The sequence below is a fragment of the Erigeron canadensis genome, chromosome 5, assembly GCF_010389155.1.
Source record: "Erigeron canadensis isolate Cc75 chromosome 5, C_canadensis_v1, whole genome shotgun sequence".
Classification (NCBI taxonomy): domain Eukaryota; kingdom Viridiplantae; phylum Streptophyta; class Magnoliopsida; order Asterales; family Asteraceae; genus Erigeron; species Erigeron canadensis.
In genome coordinates this window covers 26,815,334-26,837,260 of record NC_057765.1, presented here as the reverse complement: position 1 = coordinate 26,837,260, position 21,927 = coordinate 26,815,334, and the positions used below count along the sequence as shown (strand labels likewise).

The following is a 21,927-nucleotide window of genomic DNA, read 5'->3' as shown; positions in this document are numbered from 1 at the left end:
GGTGATAGGTCATAAAATGTGATTGGTCATAGGAGATGATAGGTCATAGAGTGTGATAGCCAAATGCCATAGCCGTCCGCCCTCAAATTTAAAAGTTCGTCGAAAATATATCGAATGAGATCTCTAATGAAATAGCATGAAATTTTAAGAACACCCATATAATTTTTATAATTTATCGATGTACGGTTTTTAAAATAAAAGATTTTAAATAAATTGGAGGAATAAATGATGTATGCCTGTATGAAAAAAGAGAGGAAAAAAAATGATTGGTTGAGATTTGAGGAGAGAGAAAGAATAATATAGTTATTTTAGCCAAATATGGAATTGATAGGGGCATTTTGGGAAAATAAATATTGAAACTTAAAAAATTTAGACAGAGACCTTTTTGCTTTATAATATAGTATAGATATAGATATAGATAAATAAATTTGATAATTGTACGAGATAATTACAAAAATTAAAAAAATTTGACTAAGCGTTTAAAGTTGGTTTAGATTAAGGTTTAAGTTATTACTATTATAAATCTTCATTGATCAGAACTTTGTTTTTTTTATTTTTATTATTAATGGTTAAATACTTAGATAGTTTACTTAAAATAATTATTAAAGTTACATAAGTCTTCAAGATAACAACAACAGCATACTCAATCCGAAAAAAAGTCGAGTTTGGAAGAGGTAAAATAAAAAGTTAAAAAGTGGTAATAGATGTGATAAGGGTAAAACTGATGAAATGGGAAATTGGGTATAGATCAAATAAATAGTCAAATACTAGTCCAGATTTTATAATACAAATTAAGTTTTGGGGCATTTACCGCTTGACGCGGCGACGCGGCTTTCAAAGAAGTAACCCAATAATTTACACGCTATTCTATTCGAATTCTAATACATACTGCAATCTCTATATATATATTCTCAGATTCTCTCCGATTATATCATAATCATCACCAATATATATCATACTCGTACGTACAATTTACAAGAAGATCAAATTTCTTAAATCTATTCTGCAAAAAATACATACATACATACATACATGTATCATAATAATAATAATAATAATAATAATAATAATAATATTCAGTATTCAATGGCGAATGATCACCGCATTCATGGCGGTCTTCTCGAAATCACTGGTACGTACCTTCAATTCATCCATCCAATCTTTCTTTCCTTCTTTCTTTTAATTAATTGATCAAAGTATATTATAAATTATTGTAGAATTATTATTATCAAATCTATATCTATATGTAAATTATTGTAGAATTATTTATGACTATTTTCGATTTTTAGTTACTTAAAATATAATTCTGAATTCTGTGTTACTTAATTATTTTGAAATATATTTATATAGTGGTTGGGTGTAATAAGCTGAAGGACACGGAATGGATATCACGGCAAGATCCTTACGTTTGTCTTCAATACGGCAGTCACAACAATCGCACTCGCGATTGTACTGGTACGTTAACACTTTCTTTTGCTCTCTTTAAATTGTACGTAAATGCGTGTGTTCGTTGTTTATTGATGAAAGATGTGAGAATTTATTCGGTTTCTGATTAGACTTTTTTGCCATTGGTATGATTATATATACACATATATAACAGATGGAGGAAAAAACCCGATATTCCAAGAGAAGTTTGTGTATAGCTTGGTTGAAGGTTTAAGAGAGTTGAATGTTTCCGTCTGGAATAGAAATACTGTCACACGCGATGATTTTATCGGAAGTGGAAAGTAAGTGATCTTTACTTTTCTCTTCTTTTCATGTGTTTTTCATATGTTTGTTGACGTTTTTTTGAATAACTGATCATGTAATTCTTATGGATCAATTCTTTTGCTGTCCAGGATCCAATTAGGTAAGGTTCTTTCGCAAGGATACGATGATAGCTCTTGGCCATTGCACACTAAAACTGGCAGGTTTGTGTTCCGATACATGATTTTCATATCGTAAAAGTTCGATATTTCACACTGTAATGATCTTTTGAAGGAAAGAATACACAGGATAGCCTTTTGGGTCGTGTTCACTTAGAATAATGAGAACTTTAATAAAACGTTTTATTGTATGATAAACTGACTACCTACTCATAGGTAGGTGTTACTCCAATAGGCATAACAAAACCAAATTGCTTATAATCTATGAATAAACAAACCTATGTTTTGCAGACTTTTTATTAGTTTATAAATATGCATTTTTCTTCGATATTGTATGAGCCAAGGCTTTTTCATTGTTGTTAATACTACGTTCTAACTGAAAAACTAATCTTATCCAGGCATGCTGGCGAGGTGCGATTGATAATGCATTATTCCAGTACCAAGGTAAGTATCATTCCTGTTTCACATTGCTTTCTGTCAAAAAGTTTGAGTCAGATTATTTTCTAGGTGGAGAATTTGTGTTTCTATCGGTTCAATTAACATATCCGTTTTTAAAATCCTCAGAATTCCGTGAACAGTTATGGGTCATCAGCAACACCTTATGGTACATCAAGTTCACCACAGGTCTCTATGTATTCAGCACCGCCGTCATCAATGTCTTATCCACCACAAGCTTCGCTCCCTATGTATGCGCCAGCTACCACCGGAGGTTATTCTGTTATGCCCACATATCCACCTAATTCAGGTGTTTATCCACCATCCCCATATCCACCTCAGGCAGCTCCTTATCCTCCTCAGCCGTACCCTTCTAATTCTGCTTATCCTCCTCAGCCCTATGGCTCCCAGTATCCTCATGGTAACTCCTCGTCTTAATTTGTTATCCTTATTTGAATGAACTGATTTTTAGTAAGAGGTTGCAATCCTAGTTTGAACTTGCTGACTTTCATTATGTACTAATTTAATTTTTTTATTTTCAGGTTCTTCATATACAGGGGGTTACCCTCCAATGTACTGAGTAAAGTGCTTTCCTATGAAAAGATGATTCAGTGAGGCGCTGTATATATTTGGCTGATACAATTAGGCAGGCGGATAGTTTCTTGTTGGATATCATATTTCCTTTACTTCGTTGAGGGAGGAGAACATAACTTCTGTAGGCTGTTTCTAATTACTCACCATTTATTTGATAATTAGTATAACCTGTCGTTAAATTCTTTCATTGTTTGTTTAATGGTTAGTGCGTAAAGTTTGTTTAGTAACTGAAATTGAATGTTGAAAACTTGGAATCATCTGAAATACAAATATTCTTATGGATGTTGCTGTAAATTTTAGTTAATACTCGTATATGTAAGGTGCTCTTTTTTTATTATTAATTTATTTTTATTATTTTTATTTTTTAATGGAGCTATATATGCTTGTATTGTTGGTCAACTGCTTGCTTATGTAATCAGCTATCTTAAGGGGAGACTCGTGTGTTCGATATAGATTGGGGAGAATATGTCATCTTGACAAATTCATCTGGTTTTTGTATGTGGGATGTTTGGAATTGTTTATTTATATGTGCTTTTCTGTTGAAAAAAATAAGCGAATACCTACCTGTTTATTAAAAAATGCTGATTGCTACTAAAATGAACAGATAAACATAGCTTAAAAAACAACAAAAAATACAAGCAAATAAGCAATAAAATAAGCAAATACCCACGCCGCCTACATAGTTACTACGACCATTAGCAATGGAATCCATGAATATAATCCATGGTTACGTGGAATGTGAAGCTATAGACATTACTTGCACATTAGAAGAGAGAAAAAGGAGTCCATATATGGATGACAAGCTATATATGATCAACTAGAGGGCAAGGAAACTTTCAATCTATTAGACTAAGAGAAGTGGGAAGAAAGGGAAATGGGTGGATTTTAGAGAGTGAGGCGACTTGTGCCATGTGGCATGTGGGGTAAGGGAGTGTTGAATGTAAAAAAGGTAAAAATGGGTGGATTCAGGAGAAGTCGACGCGGGGGGGGGGGGGGGGGGGGTTGTTCAGGGCGACTTTGGCTGACTTTGGAGCACAAAGGGGCGAGCTGTGGAGGTCGGGCAAAACACAAGTCGGGCAAGGGGGTGGTGTGGGGGGCGACTTATGGTGACTTGGGGTGAGAGTCGGCCAAAGTTGGCACCACTCCTTTGAGTCTTATATCAAAGAAAATGTCATGCGAGAATCAATTTCTTTCTATTTTTTGAAAATTTTGAATTTGGAATGATCAATTATAGATGGCACTTGTTCTTGTATTTCTGGTGCTTCTGCTAAACTTCTAATAATTATTTTCAGAGGAATTTCTGTCTTTCGGGTTTCAAGAAGAGGCTGTGGTTGTGGACTATGACAATGCTGCTCAACCAAAACTCCAAACTGAAAATACTATCAGACCAGCTTATTAGGGGACAAGTGGTAATTAATTTCCTTCTCAAATCCTACAATACACTGACTGAATTGGTTGCTGCTGAGCTTGTTAAAGTAGTTTTTTAGAAACTGGGACCATAATCAATAGACGAAAGGTTGAATAACAATGTAGGCGGGTGACTTTCTTTGCTGAAATGACGCCCACATACCCATAATCCTATGGATTTCCTATGTATCGGCTCCTTGATGATCGCAACCAACTCATTTCTATGCGGCTATTTTCGTATCAAGTGATTGAATAACAATGATGTAAATGACAGTCTAATATAATGATAAGTAACCCAACTTCCATTAAATTTAGATTGATGCCATTTTGAAATTTTGCATAACTTCCAAATTATTGTCCTAATACATCCAATCTACTCATCTAATCTAACAATTATAAAAAAAATATACTATCCAATTAAATCAAAGAGTAACAGGTCTTCTTTCTAATATTTAATTAACACTACCAACTCTTGGTAAATTTGTTCTCATTTGCCGGCTAAAATTTTTAATTCAATAGAATATTAAAAATTATTGACCATAGCACAATTGAAGAAAGAAATTAAGTCACTATAATTAAACAGAGGTTGAATTCATCATATCGGCATAATTTCATTCTCAAAGCCTACTATACCAATGGCTGAAATAATTGCAACAGAACTGATCAAAACCGTTTTTCAGAAACTGGGAGATGAAGCCTTGAAGCAGATCGTTCGGGCGCAGGGGATCCAATCTGAGATCAAGAACTTGGACAAGACATTGTCCAGGATCCAAGATCTCCTTAATGATGCTGCTGACAAAGAAACTGCTGATAAAGATGTCAAAAAATGGCTCAATAGTCTTCACCATTTGGCTTATGATATTGATGATTTACTTGATGGTTTGGCAACTGGTGCTCGTGAGCTGACTGAAGAGGAGTCAGGTGCAACCACCAGCAAGGTAACTAAAAGATTCATCCCCACTTGTTGCACTAATTTCAAACTAAGTAGTAAGCTGCATCACAAGTTAGATAGCATCGCCACCGAGTTACGGATACTAGAAAAGCAAAAGGTTTCTCTAGGTTTGAATATTAAGAAAGATGAAAAGGAAAAAATGGTGACTAGTAGAAAATACGAAACCTCTTTGCCAGATTTAACTAAGTTTGTTGGAAGGGAAAGGGAAAAAAAAGAATTGCTTCACAAGCTGTTAGGAGATGAGAACCCATGTAAGGAAAAGTTTAGCGTTGTACCCATAGTTGGTATGGGTGGGGTAGGTAAGACCACCTTAGCTAGAAGTTTGTACAATGAAACACAGGTGAAAGACCACTTTGAACTCCGTGTATGGATTTGTGTCTCTGATGATTTTGATATCTTTAAGATAAGTGAAACCATTTTTCGAGCAATGCCTACCGAAAATAAAGAGTTTAAGGATTTAAATGAGATTCAAATAGCTCTTTCGGAGCAACTTAAGGATAAACGGTTTCTACTAGTTCTAGATGATATTTGGAGCGAAAAATATGTCGATTGGGAGAATTTAGTAAAGCCTTTTCATTCGGGGGCTGCCGGAAGTAAAATAATCATGACAACCCGAAAGGAAGTATTGCTCAAACAGATTGTTTTTGGTCATCTAGACAAGTTGGAGACTTTTTCACATGATGATGCTATGAGTCTGCTTGCTCGACATGCATTAGATGTAGATAACTTCGATTCACATACGGATCTGAAAGCCCATGGTGACTGTATAGTGGAAAACTGTGGATGTTTACCTTTGGCTTTAAAAGTAGTTGGTAGGCTATTGAGGACAAAAACAGATGAGCAATATTGGGAGCAGGTGTTAAATAGCAAGATATGGCAAACAGATGATAATATTGTTCCAGCCCTTAGGCTAAGTTACCAAGAGCTTTCAGCATGTTTGAAACAACTGTTCGCATATTGCTCCTTTTTCCCAAAAGACTTTTTGTTTGACAAGAGGGAGTTGGTTCGGTTGTGGGTGGCAGAAGGTTTCATTAAACAATCAACTGGAAGCACGTTCACCGAAGAATCCTTGGGCCATAAATATTTTGAAGAGCTCTTATCTAGGTCATTTTTTCAACATGCACCGAATGATGAATCGTCGTTTGTGATGCACGACCTCTTGATTGACTTGGCCAAATTTGTTGCTGAAGATTTTTTTGTGAGGTTGGATGATCAAATGGAAATGAAGACACAAACTTTAGCTAAGTACCGCCATATGTCTTTTATTCGTGAGAAGTATGTTGGTTATCGGAAGTTCAAGGCATTTAAAAGTGCCAAGAGTTTGAGAACTTTTTTGGCAGTGTCTGTTGGGGTGAAAGAAAGTTCAGATTGTTTTTACTTATCGTATAAGATTTTGCTTAAACTACTTGATAAGCTACCATTGTTGAGGGTTATTTCTTTAAGCGGCTTTGAGATAAGTGAGGTACCTAAATGCATTGTTCACCTGAAGCACTTGAGATATCTTAACTTATCACAAACCAAGATCGAAGAACTACCGGAAGATGTGGGCAATCTTGATAATTTACAATCATTGATTCTTTTTGGTTGTGATAAGTTACGTAAGTTGCCCAAAAGCTTTTCAAAGCTTAACAATCTGCGACATTTTGATATTAGGGATACTCCATTATTCAAGAAGATGCCCTTTGGGATTGGTGATTTAAGTAATCTACAAACACTCACCAAGATCATCATTGAAGGAGATAATGGCTTTATGATATCCAAACTCAAAAATTTTAAAAATCTCGAGGGGGGGTTATGCATTGAGGGGTTGGACAAAGTGCACAACGCAAAACTTGCACGCGACGCAAGGTTATCTGAAAAAAGGCTTACAGAGGTAGAATTTTCATGGAATGATGTATCTAATGATTCTCGAAATAACGTTCTTGAATATGAGGTCCTATATGAACTAAAGCCTTGTCATGATGCTTTGACAATACTCAAAATTGTGTCGTATCCGGGAACAAAGTTTCCAAATTGGTTCGGTGATCCCTCGTATCTCAATTTGGTTCATGTGTCGATAGTTGGTTGTAGAAATTGTACTTTTTTGCCCGTACTTGGGAGGCTACAATTGCTTAAGGAGTTGGTAGTTGAAGGCATGAAGGAGGTTAAAGTTATAGGCCCTGAATTACTTGGGATTGGTGGTGTTGCATTCCCTTCGCTTGACACTCTAAGGTTTAAAGATATGCCCAGCTGGGAGGTATGGTCAACTTGTCAAGAGGTCACTGGTGTAGTGTTTCCATGCCTTCGAGAACTTTATATAATTCGTTGTCATAAGTTGGTTGACATCTCACTTGAAGCACTACATTCATTGAGAACTCTTGTGATACATGGATGTGGTGATGGTGTGCTGAGAAGTATGGTTGGTGTAGCTTCATCTGTCATCAAGTTGGTGATAAATAATATTTCTGGGCTTAGTGACGAGGTGTGGAGAGGTGTTATAATAAATCTTAGGGCAGTCGAACAAGTATGGGTCTATAGTTGTAATGAAATAAGATACATGTGGAAATCAGAGGAAGAGGCAAGTAAGGTTCTTGTGAATTTAAGACACTTGGAAGTAAATGGTTGTTCAGAATTGGTGAGATTAGGAGAGAAAGAAGAGGATTGTAGCAATCTGCTAACATCACTTAAGATTTTGAAACTAAAGGATTGTGATAATTTAAGGGGTTGCAGTTGTCCACGTAGCATTGATACTTTGGAAATTAGAAATTGCAGTTCAATCCGTCGTGTCTCCTTCCAAACAAGAGAAGGACGAGGAGAAATGGAGACGCTTAAGTCACTTAGAATTAAAGATTGTAAAGAACTAGTAGTAATGGGAAAGGAGTTAGTAGGTGGAGGAAAAAATACCAACAACACACAAATGCTTGAATATGTATATATAGAAGGTTGGCCAAATCTAAAATCAATGAATGGATTATTGAACTCCATTCACCTCACCTCTCTAGTAATATCAAATTGTAGATATATAGAGTCATTTCCTGACCTTGAGTTGCCAAATCTCACCTCATTAACCCATCTGGCAATTATGTATTGTCCGAGTATGGATGGTTATTTTCCACGTGGAAATTGGCCTCCGAGGTTGACTACTCTTGTAATAGGGGGGTTGAAGAGACCCATATGAGAGTGGGGTCCTCAGGATTTTCCAACCTCCCTTGTTACACTAGGATTAATCGGCGGAGAAAACGATAATAAGGTGCGGAGTTTCAAAGAATTGTCTCCTCATCAACTTTTTCCCTCAAATCTTACCCGTCTTGTCATAGAGGGATTCAAGAAATTGATAAGAGTTTCATGGGAACTCCGACACCTCACCTCCCTCCAACATTTATGGATTGTGGATTGCCCAATGTTAATTGATCTACCACTTACATTGTTTTCATCACTCTTGAGTTTACGAATCATTGGTTGCCCAAAAGTAGTAGAACGAAATCCAAAACACTACTACTACTGGGAACAGGGCAAAATTACCTGCATTCCCCGTATCGAAATAAACGGTAAACTACAAATCTGGATGGATGATGAACTACAAATGTGGGGATGGCGAATGCTGGGCTACATGTTTTATGAATCTTCAGGATCTGAATCAACATAGATGACAAACTACAAAATTAGTTAACACACTCTATGTATCAAGGTGAATCTTATCTCTCTCTCTCTTTATCTCAATATGATTAGAAATTTGATTTTTTTCTTTCTTCCTTTCAAATCAATTACTTGTCTTATTAAAAAGTTAATTAATGAATGTTGAATCTTAATGAAGGAGATATTGAGCCATATGCAAAGGGAAAAATTAAGATCATATGGGGTTGTGATATGAATCAGCTTAGAAAGTAGAGGGTGTGAACTATCATTATTTAATAATTAATTAATAATTATAGTAATTTCTTGTTCACCAAGTTTAGGGTTAGACAACTTGGTTAAATAAGGCCATTAGGCCACGGTTTTAGGGGTGGAGAATATTATCATTGTTCTTAGGAACTAGGGGCCACTGGGCATTAACACTACTAGAAAATTGGGCTTCACCGACGGTCAAATCCGTCACCAATCCGTCGGTAACGACTATTTCCGACGGAAAAAATCCGTAGGTAAAAACCTCGTCGGTAATATTTTCCGACAGATTTAACGACGGAACTCAAAGTTTACCTACGGAATAATCCGTAGGTAATCCGACTCTAAAAGTATTTTCCAATATTAAACAGATTATTTAAATTAATATTTTAGCCACGGATAAATCTGTCGGTAATTAATTTCTAAGAAACAAAAAAAAACAATTAAATGAAACAATTAATACCGTTCGAAACATAAATTAAACATTTAATAAAACTTTTAAAAGATACAATGAAAACATATTCATTAATTTATGTTAAGTCAGTACCAATAAACATCTATGATCTATGCAAACGAATTCATATTAAACTATCTAAATCAAAAGATAATTCTCATTTTAAATCTTATATACACCTATATATAAACTATCTTTGTTCTTCTTTGTCGTCCAGATGAGCCAAAACAGAGGCTGCTTATTATGAGTCGTTTATGTCTTTCTAGTCTTCTTACCTTCACAATATTTTAGAAGTTATGAAAAAGAGACCTTAATCTCACAAATAACCATAAAGCAAGTAATATTCATCTAAATATAATACCATGGAGTTAAAGAAATTACTCTTTCAGATCTAAAACAACAATATGAAAACAAATAACTATTATTAACCCAAATTATATATCACAACTTATAATAATCAAAATGAAACTTATATCTGATTATATATTCTTTTTTGCAAATATACCTGCGTACAACCTTTTCATATTTCATCTACAAAGATGAAATCTATAAATTCCAAAGATTTGAAAATGAAAAACCTTTAAATTTTTAAGTAAATATGGAAAGAAAAGTTAGCAAAAATATGCAACAACAAAGATATATCGTGATTACCTCTATTCTTGTGGATCGATCTAAAATAACCACATATCTTCAACCATGTTTTTAGATAATTTTTAAGATCTACAAAAAACAAACATTTATATAGAACCGAAAGCAAACTTAAACCTCAATATGATGCTTTGCTTTTATGATTTTTTAGATATTTTTGATGGTGGGTTTTATCAAATTTAGAGCAAGAGAGAGTGTTGTAAAAAAATGATGATGGAAATGAAGATAACATCTTATGAGTGTGCGCAAGACTCTATGACCTCTATATGTCATGAGTGATTGATCATTTGGATGTCTACGGTTTCTCAAGTGTGAGGGATTTTAGTTTATGTGATTAGGGACTAAATAAAAGAGGGTAAAATTGTAAATTGGAAAATTCATTTAATAATTTTAAGAATTTTAATGTTTTGTATTGAGTAAATTTAATGATTTGGGTAATTATGATTTTTTTAAACCTTAATAATGGCAAATTTGATATTTCAAAATTAATTGGATAAATATGATATTTAAAAGCTTAATGGTGGCATATATGAAATTTTCACTAGATATAATTATTTTTATATATAATAATTGATAGTTTAATAAGTTATAATTATAAATATCTTGAATAATTTATAACTATAGTTTAATGAATATTAACGGTAAGCAAAGTGAGTTTTATTTATTAAAAAGTATTTTTTTTTATTATTTGGATATTTAGAATAACATGAGTTTTATATTTTATATAGTTTATTTTAATGAAAAAACTTTTTTTTAAAAAGAAAAGTTTAAAAGTGTAAATTATATTATTTTTACACAAATGAATAAAAAACGAAAATACGAAAGTGAGTAATGCAAAGTATTATCTAAATGATAACACGATGATCACAATTGCCAATGATGAATATGGTTTTAATATTAAAAGTAGTTAAAAAAAACACGAAACAATGAAAAACACGAGTTTCATGCTTATACCATAAATATAATTAAGAATTTATATATTTTTGATTGTGTACAAAGTTAATAGCTCCATCATTAGGTTCCAAAGCAAAAGAACTCAAAATGTACAATTATCCGTCGGTGTCGCTAATACCGACGGATTACCTACAGATTTAGAAAATCCGTAGGTAATCCGTCGGTATTAGTGACGGATTACCGACGGATAATTGTATATTTTTAGTTTCAAATCTATAAACTTGTGTTTTTCGACCTAAAATACATAAAAAAAAGTTGTATAACTCTTATACTCCGTAATATGTTAACAAAGTTGTAGTTTGGTGTTGTTTAGTATACTGATTCAAACTCAAGAAAAGAAGCAAACATGAAAAGTGGTAGTTTTATGTTATATGCTATGATTATCAATGCAAAGTATCATAGAAAGGATGCTAAAATGGTTACGATTATCAAGGATGAACATCAAATTTAAATTAATGATAACTGTAAAACGTGTGATGATGAGATTGTGAGTCTAAACAACCTACATTTACATATTACCCCCGTCAATAAGTGTTATATAAATGATAACACGATGATCACAATTGCCAAGGACGATTATGGTTTTAATATTAAAAATAGTTAAAAAAAAATGAAACAATGAAAAACACGAGTTTCATGCATATACCATAAATATATTTAAGAATTTATATATTTTTGATTATGTACAAAGTTAATAGCTCCATCATTAGGTTCCATCATTAATCCGTAGATAATCTCTTGGTATTAGCAACGGATTACCGACGGATAATTGTACATTTTTAGTTTCAAATATATATATATATATACTTGTATTTTTCAACCTAAAAGTCATAAAAAAAAGTTGTATAACTCTTAGGGCGTGTTTGGTTCGCGGAATGTTTTTAATGGAATGGAATTTAATGGAATGAAATGGAATTTGATGGAATGGAATTATATTCCCTTAACATGTTTGGTTGGCAAAATGTATTAAGGAATGTTTTGACAAAATCCATGAAATGACATATCTAACCTTTAATTATTTGTATATTAACAATATTATTTTCGTAAAGAAAAAAAAAAGACAGACATTAATTTCGTTGTTTATATAATAACAATAACTACTCCTTTTCTAAATAAAAAATAAACAAGGACATCACTATCCCATTGCTATCAGAGACCAAAAGTCAATTTTCTTTAAGCGAGACACACATCAACAGTAAGTTATTTCCGGTTGGGTGGGTTGTGGTTGTTTCCGGGTGTGGTAGCGGTGGCTGTTTCCGGTTGTGTAGGTGGTTGTTGTTTCCGGCTGGATGGGTGGTAGTGGTTGTTTCCGGTTGGCTGCGTAGCGGTTTTTTTTTGGCTATGTGATAGTGGTGGCTGTTTCTGGGTGTGTAAGTGGCTGTTGTTTCCGGCTGGGTGGGTAGCGGTGGTTGTTTATGGCTGGGTGGGTGGTGGTGGTTATTTATGGCTGGGTGGGTAGCGGTGGATGCTTCTGGCTGGCAAAGGTGTTGGTGGTGGACTAGAAGTTGGAGTTGTAGATGTGGAGATCTTTTGAGGATGATGATATTTATAGGGATAGTATGGTATTTTTAGATTCAAGCCTTGATGGAATTCAAATCCATCACCCTTACCCAAAGAATTTAATTTATATGAATGAGGTAATCTTAACATTCCGTTTGAATTGAATTCCTTCCAATATTTGTAACCAAACATGAAACGGAATGGAATTAGATTCCAATTCCATCAAAATCCTTCCACATTCCGCGAACCAAACGCGCCCTTATACTCCGTAAGAGTAAATAATAGTTATTTATTATTTCATTATTTTAGTATTATTAAATAAAATAAAATTTATCTAGTATTTCCGTCGGTAATCCGTCGGTAACTAAATAATCATTTTTAAAAATAAAAAGTATTAGGTAGTATTTAAAATATCCGTCGTTAATCGGTCGGTAATGTTTGTATTTATCCGACAGATTACCTACGGATTTTCCCGTCGTTATTCCGTCGCAAATCCGTCGGTAAATCTGTCGTTATTTGACTCAAATTTGCTAAACAATGTGGCGACGGTCTATCCGTCGGTAATAGCGACGGATGTTTTTCCGTCGGTACTTCCATCGGTAAAGGCCGGTTTTCTAGTAGTAATCCGGATCATCTATCAATTGTCTTGTTCTTTCTTTATTTTCTGGTTTGATACACAACAACTGGTATAAGAGCCAGGTTTCTGCAACCTGTGGCACTAAAAAAAAAATTGTTTGTCCGGGAAAAACCGAAGTTCCAGCTACTATTCACTGTGGTTTTTGATTGGGGGCTGTAAGAAGACATCAACAAAATCAGATTTGAGGAAGAGGAACGAATCAGACATGAGATCCGTGATGAGAGAAATCAAAGCATTATGTCAAGAAGGTACAGTTTCAGATTATTGTAGTGCGTTTCAATCTTTGTTGAAAAGGGTTAAAATTTCTGAATAATTGAGTGAGTATGGTGCGATATATCTCTTTACGGTCGGTCTTGAACCAAGAATTAGAGATATATTCATCACCTGACATCAATATGGTTGTCACACGGTGGAAGCTATGATTTCTTTAGCCTTAAAAATAGATGCTAATGAACTGCAAGATTCATTTTCTCCGTTTGATCCTAAATCTTCATTTTATATAAAGGATTATGGTCTATGATTTTAAAACAAGTCTTGATGAAATAATGGAAGGTAATGCATCATTTAAGGACGGTCAGATTCAAGAATTTAGTAATAAAGATTTTGATAGTAATTTTCAGCAGTATAGAACTGCTACAGATACGCACTTAGCCGGGATTGACCAAACATCAGTTCGGCTGACTGAGACAATTGAGAAGAGTAAGGAAGATGCAGATCAGAAACATGTTGAATTGTTGGCTTTGTTGGGGAATCAACAGCATAATAAACACCTGGTTTTCCAGCCGTTGTCTAGCCCACCACCAGAACCCGATAAAAATCATGCTGAATTATTGTCCTTGCTGATGAATCAGAAGAATAATACTCATATTTTGTCACATCCGTTTGCTGCAAAAATAATGGCAATCTTGATGAACCCATCTAAGTCCAAACAGCTCCTGTCACGGTCAAGTCCAACTCAGCCACAATTAACTTTGACGAAAGCACCAATTGGTCCCTTCACTCATGTTGGTAAGACATTTATACAGCCTGAAGTGCCGGTGGCCAGACATCCAAGAGAAAGAAAGATATGGGATCCTGGAGTTATGTTCGGCATGATTTTCAAGCAACACCTCGAGGACAAGGTGTTTTTGGGAGCGGGAGTAATGATATGAATTAGCTTAGAAAGTAGAGGGTGTGAAGTGTCATTATTTTATAGTTAATTATTAATTATAGTAATTTCTTGTTTAGGGTTAGACAACTTGATTAAATAAGGCCATTAGGCCATGGTTTAAGGGGTGGAGAATATTATCATTGTTCTTAGGAACTAGGGGCACTGGGGAATTAATCCAGATTACCTATCAATTGGATTGTTCTTTCTTTATATTCTGGTTTGATACACAACATGTTGCTTCAAATTTACATCTTTTCAGGTTAATACACTTGCTAATTAAATTTACTCTGATTTGTATATGCTTATTGCACTCTAGCTGTTTGACAAAATGTACTAATGCATTTTCATACTAGATTTTTGTATTCATTAACCTTTTACAGTCTTTAAAAAAGTAGCGGTCTCTATTACAGTCGTAGCTGTTTCACACAGATTTGCATTTTGGACTTTTGAGCACCTAAGTTTTGCAAGAGAACATAGTAGAATAACATATAGTTACTGGTCAGGATGAAGAAAATTAAGTTACGCCTAAGCAATTTTCTCATTGTTTATTAGTATTATTACTATGATGGTGTTTTGGCTTGACTGAACTCTAGAATGCCTACATTAACCGCATCACATTGTTGATTAGCTGTGAGGGATGCATACTCATGGCCACTTTTAAATAAGTCTTCAAGGGTACATGTAATTGATGATTAATGTATTTTAAGTCCATATACTGGGTCCAATTAGGTATGGTTCTTTCTCAAGGATTCAATGTTAGTTCTTGGCCATTGCAAACTGGTTTTGTTCCAACATCTCACACTGTAATGATCTATTGCTTCAAAGAATAAACAGGATAACCTTCTGGGTCGTGTTCATGTAGAGTCAGAACTTTAATTTATCGTTTTTATTGTATGATAAACTGACTACCTCTATTGGTAGGTATTACTCCAATATACACATAATAGAACCAAATTGCTTCTTTAAACAAAACTACGTAAAAAAGGCTTGCAAAATAGAAGACTTCTATAATATGCATTGTTCTTCGGTGTTGTATGAGCCAAGGCTTTTTCATTGTCATAAATACTGTACCTTCTAACTCAAAATTTATCTTTTGCAGGCATGCTCGCGAGGTGCAATTGATAATGCATTATTCCAGTGCCAATGTAAGTACCAATATTCATGTTTCACATTACTATATGTGGGTGGGATGGGGTGAGGGGAAATTGTGTTTGTAACGTCTCAATTGATTTAGTTTCAATTCTGAATTCTGTGTTGCTTAATTACTTTAAATTATATATATTTATATAGTGGTTGGGTGCAATAAGCTGAAGGACACGGAATGGATATCAAGTCAAGATCCTTATGTTTGTCTTGAATACGGCAGTCACAAAAATCGCACTTGCGATTGTACTGGTACGTTAACACTTTCTAATGCTCTCTTTAAATTGTATGTAAATGCGTGCGTTAGTTGTTTATTGATGAAAGATGTGAGAATAGAATTTATTTGGTTTCTAATTAGACTTTTTTGGAATTGGTATGATTATATATATAATAGATGGAGGAAAAAACCCGATATTCCAAGAGAAGTTTGTGTATAGCTTGGTTGAAGGTTTAAGAGAGTTGAATGTTTCTGTCTGGAATAGAAATACTGTCACACGCGATGACTTTATCGGAAGTGGAAAGTAAGTTATCTTTCTGTTTCTCTTCTTTATGTGTTTTTTCATGTTTGTTGATGTTTTTGCTTGAATAATGATATGAACCCATTCCATAATAGGCTTGTATCATGCCACAAACTAGGTGTAGAACTCACTCCCAAAAGCTAGCTCAAAGGAGGAGGGGGCACCTAGGCTTATAAACCACCAACCAATCCCATACTTGGCTGATGTGGGATCATATCAAATAAACTGATCATGTAATATTGTAATTCATATGGATTAATTTATTTGTTGTCCTGTCTAGGGTCCAATTAGGTAAGGTTCTTTCTCAAGGATACGATGATAGCTCTTGTCCATTGCACACTAAAACTGGCAGGTTTGTGCTCTGATTCATGATTTTCAGATCGTTGATTAACTTAAAAGTTCAATATCTCACACTGTAATGATCTTTTGCTTCAAAGAATAATCAAGATAACCTTTTGGGTTGGGTTCACTTAGAATAATTAGAACTTTAATAAAATGTTTTATTGTATAATAAACTGACTACCTAGCTTCTTAGGTAGATGTTAATCTATGAATACACAAACCTATGTTTTGAAGACTTTTATTAGTTTATAAATATGCATTGTTCTTCAATATTGTATGAGCCAAGGCTTTTTCGTTGTCATAAAATACCACGTTCTAACTGAATAACTAATCTTATCCAGGCATGCTGGCGAGGTGCGATTGATAATGCATTATTCCAGTGCCAATGTAAGTACCAATATTCCTGTTTCACATTACAATTTGGCAAGAAGTTTGAGTCGGGTTCCTTTTTTTTTTCTGTGTGAAGAATTTGTGTTTGTATCGGCTCAATTAACTTATCTTCTTTTAAATTATTCTCAGAATTCTATGAACAGTTATGGGTCATCAGCTACACCTTATGGTACATCAAGTTCACCACAGGTCTCTATGTATTCTGCACCACCGTCATCAGTGTCTTATCCACCACCAGCTTCGCTACCTATGTATGCGCCAGCTACCACCGGAGGTTATTCTGTTATGCCCACATATCCACCTAATTCAGGTGTTTATCCACCATCCCCATATCCACCTCAGGCAGCTCCTTATCCTCCTCAGCCATACCCTTCTAATTCTGCTTATCCTCCTCAGCCCTATGGCTCCCAGTATCCTCATGGTAACTCCTCATCCTAATTCGTTTTGCTTATTTGAATGAACTGGTTTCTAGTAAGAGATTGTAATCCTAGTTTCAACTTCCTGACTTCATTATGGACTAATCTAATCTCTTATTTTCAGGTTCTTCATATACAGGGGGTTACCCTCCAATGTACTGAGTAAAGTGCTTTCCAATGAAAAGATGATGCAGTGAGGCGCTGTATATATTTGGCTGATACAATTAGGCAGGCGGATAGTTTCTTGTTGGATATCATATTTTCTTTACTTAGTTGAGGCTTGTTTAAGACAGATCACTTGCCTCAGTCAGCGCGAGGCCAGTCGATGTAAGGAGAACATAACTTCTGTAGGCTGTTTCTAATTACTCACCATTTATTTGATAATTAGTATAACCAGTCGTCAAATTCTTTCATTTTTTGTTTAATGGTTAGTGCGTAAAGTTTGTTTAGTAACTTAAACTGAATGTTGAAAACTTGGAATCATCTGAAATACAAATATTTTTTTGGATGTTGCTGTAAATTTTAGTTAATACTCGTATTTGTAAGGTGCTCTTTTTGCTTCTTTTTTTTTAATGGAGCTATATATGCTTGTATTGTTGGTCAACTGCTTGCTTATGTAATCAGCTATCTTAAGGTGAGACTCGTGTCGTTCGGTGTAGATTGGGGAGAATATGTCATCTTGACAGATTAATCTGGTTTTTGTACGTGGATGTTTGGAAATGCTTATTTATATGTGCTTTTCTGTTATAAAAAAATAAAGCAGATACCTACCTGTTTATGAAAAAGTGCTAATTGCTACTAAAATAAATAGATAGACAGTGCTTTTTAGAAAGTGTTTTGATATTGCTTATATGCTTAAAAAAAAATAAAAAAATAAGCAAATAAGCAGTAAAATAAGCAAATCCACACGTGTGACGCGCCCTAGGTAGTTACTAAGAGCATTAGGAATAGAGTCCATATATGAATGAAGTCCATGGTCAGGTGGAATGTGAAGCTATGGACTTTTTAATTACCTGCACATGTTTATAGAAGAGAGAAAAAGGAGCCCATATATGGGAGACAACCTATATATGACCAACTAGTGGGCAAGGAAACTTTCAATCTATTACATATCTTTAAAGTGTTATATCCCAGAAAATGTCATGCGAGAATCAATTTCTTTCCACTTTTTGAAAATTTCGAATTTGGAATATATGATCAAGTAGAGTAAATTTCCTTCTCCCCGGTTTCAAGAAGAGGCTGTGGTTGTGGACTATGACAATGCTGCTCAACCAAAACTCCAAACTGAAAATACTATCAGACCAGCTTATTAGGGGACAAGTTGTAATTAATTTCCTTCTCAAATCCTACAATACACTGACTGAATTGGTTGCTGCTGAGCCTGTCAAAGTAGCTTTTTAGAAACTGGGACCATAATCAGTAGACGAAAGGTTGAATAACAATGTAGGCGGGTGACTTTCTTTGCTGAAATGACGCCCACATACCCATAATCCTATGGATTTCCTATGTATTGGCTCCTTGATGATCGCAACCAACTCATTTCTACGCGTCTATTTTCGTATCAAGTGATTGAATAACAATGATGTAAATGACAGTCTAATATAATGATAAGTAACCCAACTTCCATTAAATTTAGATTGATGCCATTTTGAAATTTTGCATAACTTCCAAATTATTGTCCTAATACATCCAATCTACTCATCCAAATTATTGTCCTAAAGGGAATCGCTAGTAATCAGAGTCAAAAACCTCCCCCATTCATCCTTAGCGTGATCCGGTGCACAAACAAATACCCACGCCGCCTACATAGTTACTACGACCATTAGCAATAGAATCCATGAATATAATCCATGGTTAGGTGGAATGTGAAGCTATAGACATTACTTGCACATTAGAAGAGAGAAAAAGGAGTCCATATATGGATCAACTAGAGGGCAAGGAAACTTTCAATCTATTATATCCCAGAAAATGTCATGCGAGAATCAATTTCTTTCTATTTTTTGAAAATTTCGAATTTGGAATGATCAATTATAGATGGCACTTGTTCTTGTATTTCTGGTGCTTCTGCTAAACTTCTAATAATTATTTTCAGAGGAATTTCCTTCTCCCCGGTTTCAAGAACAGGCTGTGGTTGTGGACTATGACAATACTGCTCAACCAAAACTCCAAACTGAAAATACTATCAGACCAGCTTATTAGGGGACAAGTGGTAATTAATCTCCTTCTCAAATCCTACAATACACTGACTGAATTGGTTGCTGCTGAGCTTGTCAAAGCAGTTTTTTAGAAACTGGGACCATAATCAATAGACGAAAGGTTGAATAACAATGTAGGCGGGTGATTTTCTTTGCTGAAATGACCCCCACATACCCATAATCCTATGGATTTCCTATGTATCGGCTCCTTGATGATCGCAACCAACTCATTTCGACAGTCTAATATAATGATAAGTAACACAACTTCCTTTTAATTTAAATTGATACTATTTTAAGATTTTGCATAATGTCCATATTATTGTCCTAATACATCTCATCTACTCTTCTAATCTAACAATTATAAAAAATACACTATGTAATTAAATTAAAGAGTAACAAGTCTTCTTTCTAATATTTAATTAACACCACTAACTCTTGGTATACTTGTTCTCATTTGCCGGCTAATTAAAATTTTTAATTCAATAGAATATTAAAAATTATTGACCATAACACAATTGAAGAAAGAAATTAAGTGACTATAATTAAACAGAGGTTGAGTTCATCATATCTGCATAACTTCATTCTCAAATCCTACCATACCAATGGCTGAAATAATTGCAACCGTTTTTCAGAAACTGGGAGACGAAGCCTTGAAGCAGATCGTTCGGGTGCAGGGAATCCAATCCGAGATCAAGAACTTGGACAAGACATTGACCAGGATCCAAGATCTCCTATATGACAAAGAAACTGCTGATAAAGCTGTCAAAACATGGCTCAATAGTCTCCACCATTTGGCTTACGATATCGATGACTTACTTGATGGTTTGGCAACAACGGATGCTCTGCATCGTGAGCTGACTGATGAGGAGTCAGGTGCAACCACTAGCAAGTTAATTATAAAGTACACAGATTATAAGACTTAACCCATTAAGCCTTATTATTATTATTATATAAAACAAATAGCACTCTCTCTCATCAAATGTTGAAATGTAACCATGCGAATGTACAAAAATGCCCTTCCTTTATTTCAATTAAAATGCATTTCTATTTAAACTATTTTCACAATTTCACTTCAATTGAATATCCACTTATATTGTTAATACGTGTATTTTTTGTTACTGTTGGTCGATATTGAAGCTACGGTTTCATCGTGGTATCTCGCTTAATTAATTGTTCACTGATACTGTTTTTGGTAATCACGACATCGAACGCATCGTCAATGGTATCCGCTGCAACGCGCGGGTACCATGCTAGTTATTATTATTATTATTATTATTATTATTATTATTATTATTATTATTTTAGCAGTTAATTTAGGTTGACCATATTATTTTTTTTTCAAGTAAAAATCAAATATTTTTTCTTGTAGATTATTATTATGAAGCAGAATACGAATGATGATGAGGAGGGTGTATCTAGTGGTTACAATAGTAATGATAAGTTGCCTCCTTTATCTCCTAAATATCCATGGTTTATCCTTCAGAATCTGGAAGACCTTACTCACCAGTATTTCTCCACCTTACACAACCCGTTACTTAATTATCAATGTCGAATCCCCGAGTTGTCTGGGGAACGTGTCCGAGGCTGTTTCCACGGGTGGCTGATTCTCTCCAACCATCCACACAACGATATCTGGTCTCTTTGGAACCCATCAACTAGTAACATCGTATCACTCCCTCCTTTGATTTTAAAAGACGGAGATTATGATTCTATCTCCGAATGCTGTTTGTCTGCTCCTCCAGATAATCCCTTTTCAGTTCTCCTCTTAATGATTTCCAGTAAGTGTACCTTTGTATTTTGTCAACTATCCCCTAAAAGAAAGAAAAGCCTTAGAAAAAAGCCAAGATGGACCGAGATGTCGTATGCTTACCAACTCAAGAGAGTTACTTGGAATGGTCAGGTATTACATAGCCTAACTTGTTGCAATGGTCAAATATATGCTTTATGTAGTGACAGTTATATAACTACATTTGTCATACGGGTCGAAATTGTAGTCAAGGATAGAGAAGTTGTGATAAAACTGATATCGATTGGGCCACATCCTGATCTTCCTTCCAGTCGTTGTCCCGAAGACCTTAGTTTTTTGACAGGAACTAGTAACGGGTTGTTCTACATTGCAGTTGGTTTTCGTACAGAAACGGACAAAATATCTGGTGATGTGTATTTGTTTAAATTAGACATGAATAGTATTAATTGGAAAGATTTGGAATGCCTGAAAAACTGGGACATGAGTGGTTGTAAAGAATTGGAGGATACAGCAGAATATTTTCATTACTTGAAAATTACTGAAAATTTATGGGAAGAAGTGAAAGACCTTGATGACACCATATATGTTGTGGATCGTGCTCGTGATAACTTGGAATTTTACAACCCTGCAATTGCCTCGGAGTTAGGGGGTTATATACATATTCGTGACAAAACGGACAAAGTAATATATTCGTATCACCTCAATGATAAAACCATTGT

General features: G+C 34.7%; 2 protein-coding genes across 2 annotated transcripts; both read left to right on the top strand.

Moving 5' to 3' along the window:
• The first annotated feature begins 947 nt into the window (after positions 1-947).
• LOC122600728 (protein SRC2 homolog) lies at positions 948-3,262 on the top strand. Its single transcript, XM_043773482.1, has 7 exons — positions 948-1,132; positions 1,351-1,455; positions 1,601-1,727; positions 1,839-1,910; positions 2,264-2,309; positions 2,430-2,721; positions 2,843-3,262. Exons 1-7 carry the CDS (start codon positions 1,033-1,035, stop codon positions 2,878-2,880), a joined length of 780 nt encoding a protein of 259 aa, XP_043629417.1. The 5' UTR covers positions 948-1,032; the 3' UTR covers positions 2,881-3,262.
• A 1,674-nt stretch (positions 3,263-4,936) lies between these two features.
• Positions 4,937-8,410, top strand: LOC122601449 (putative disease resistance RPP13-like protein 1). Its single transcript, XM_043774207.1, has one exon. The coding sequence runs from the start codon at positions 4,937-4,939 to the stop codon at positions 8,408-8,410; it is 3,474 nt and encodes a 1,157-aa protein (XP_043630142.1).
• The last annotated feature ends 13,517 nt before the right edge of the window (positions 8,411-21,927 follow it).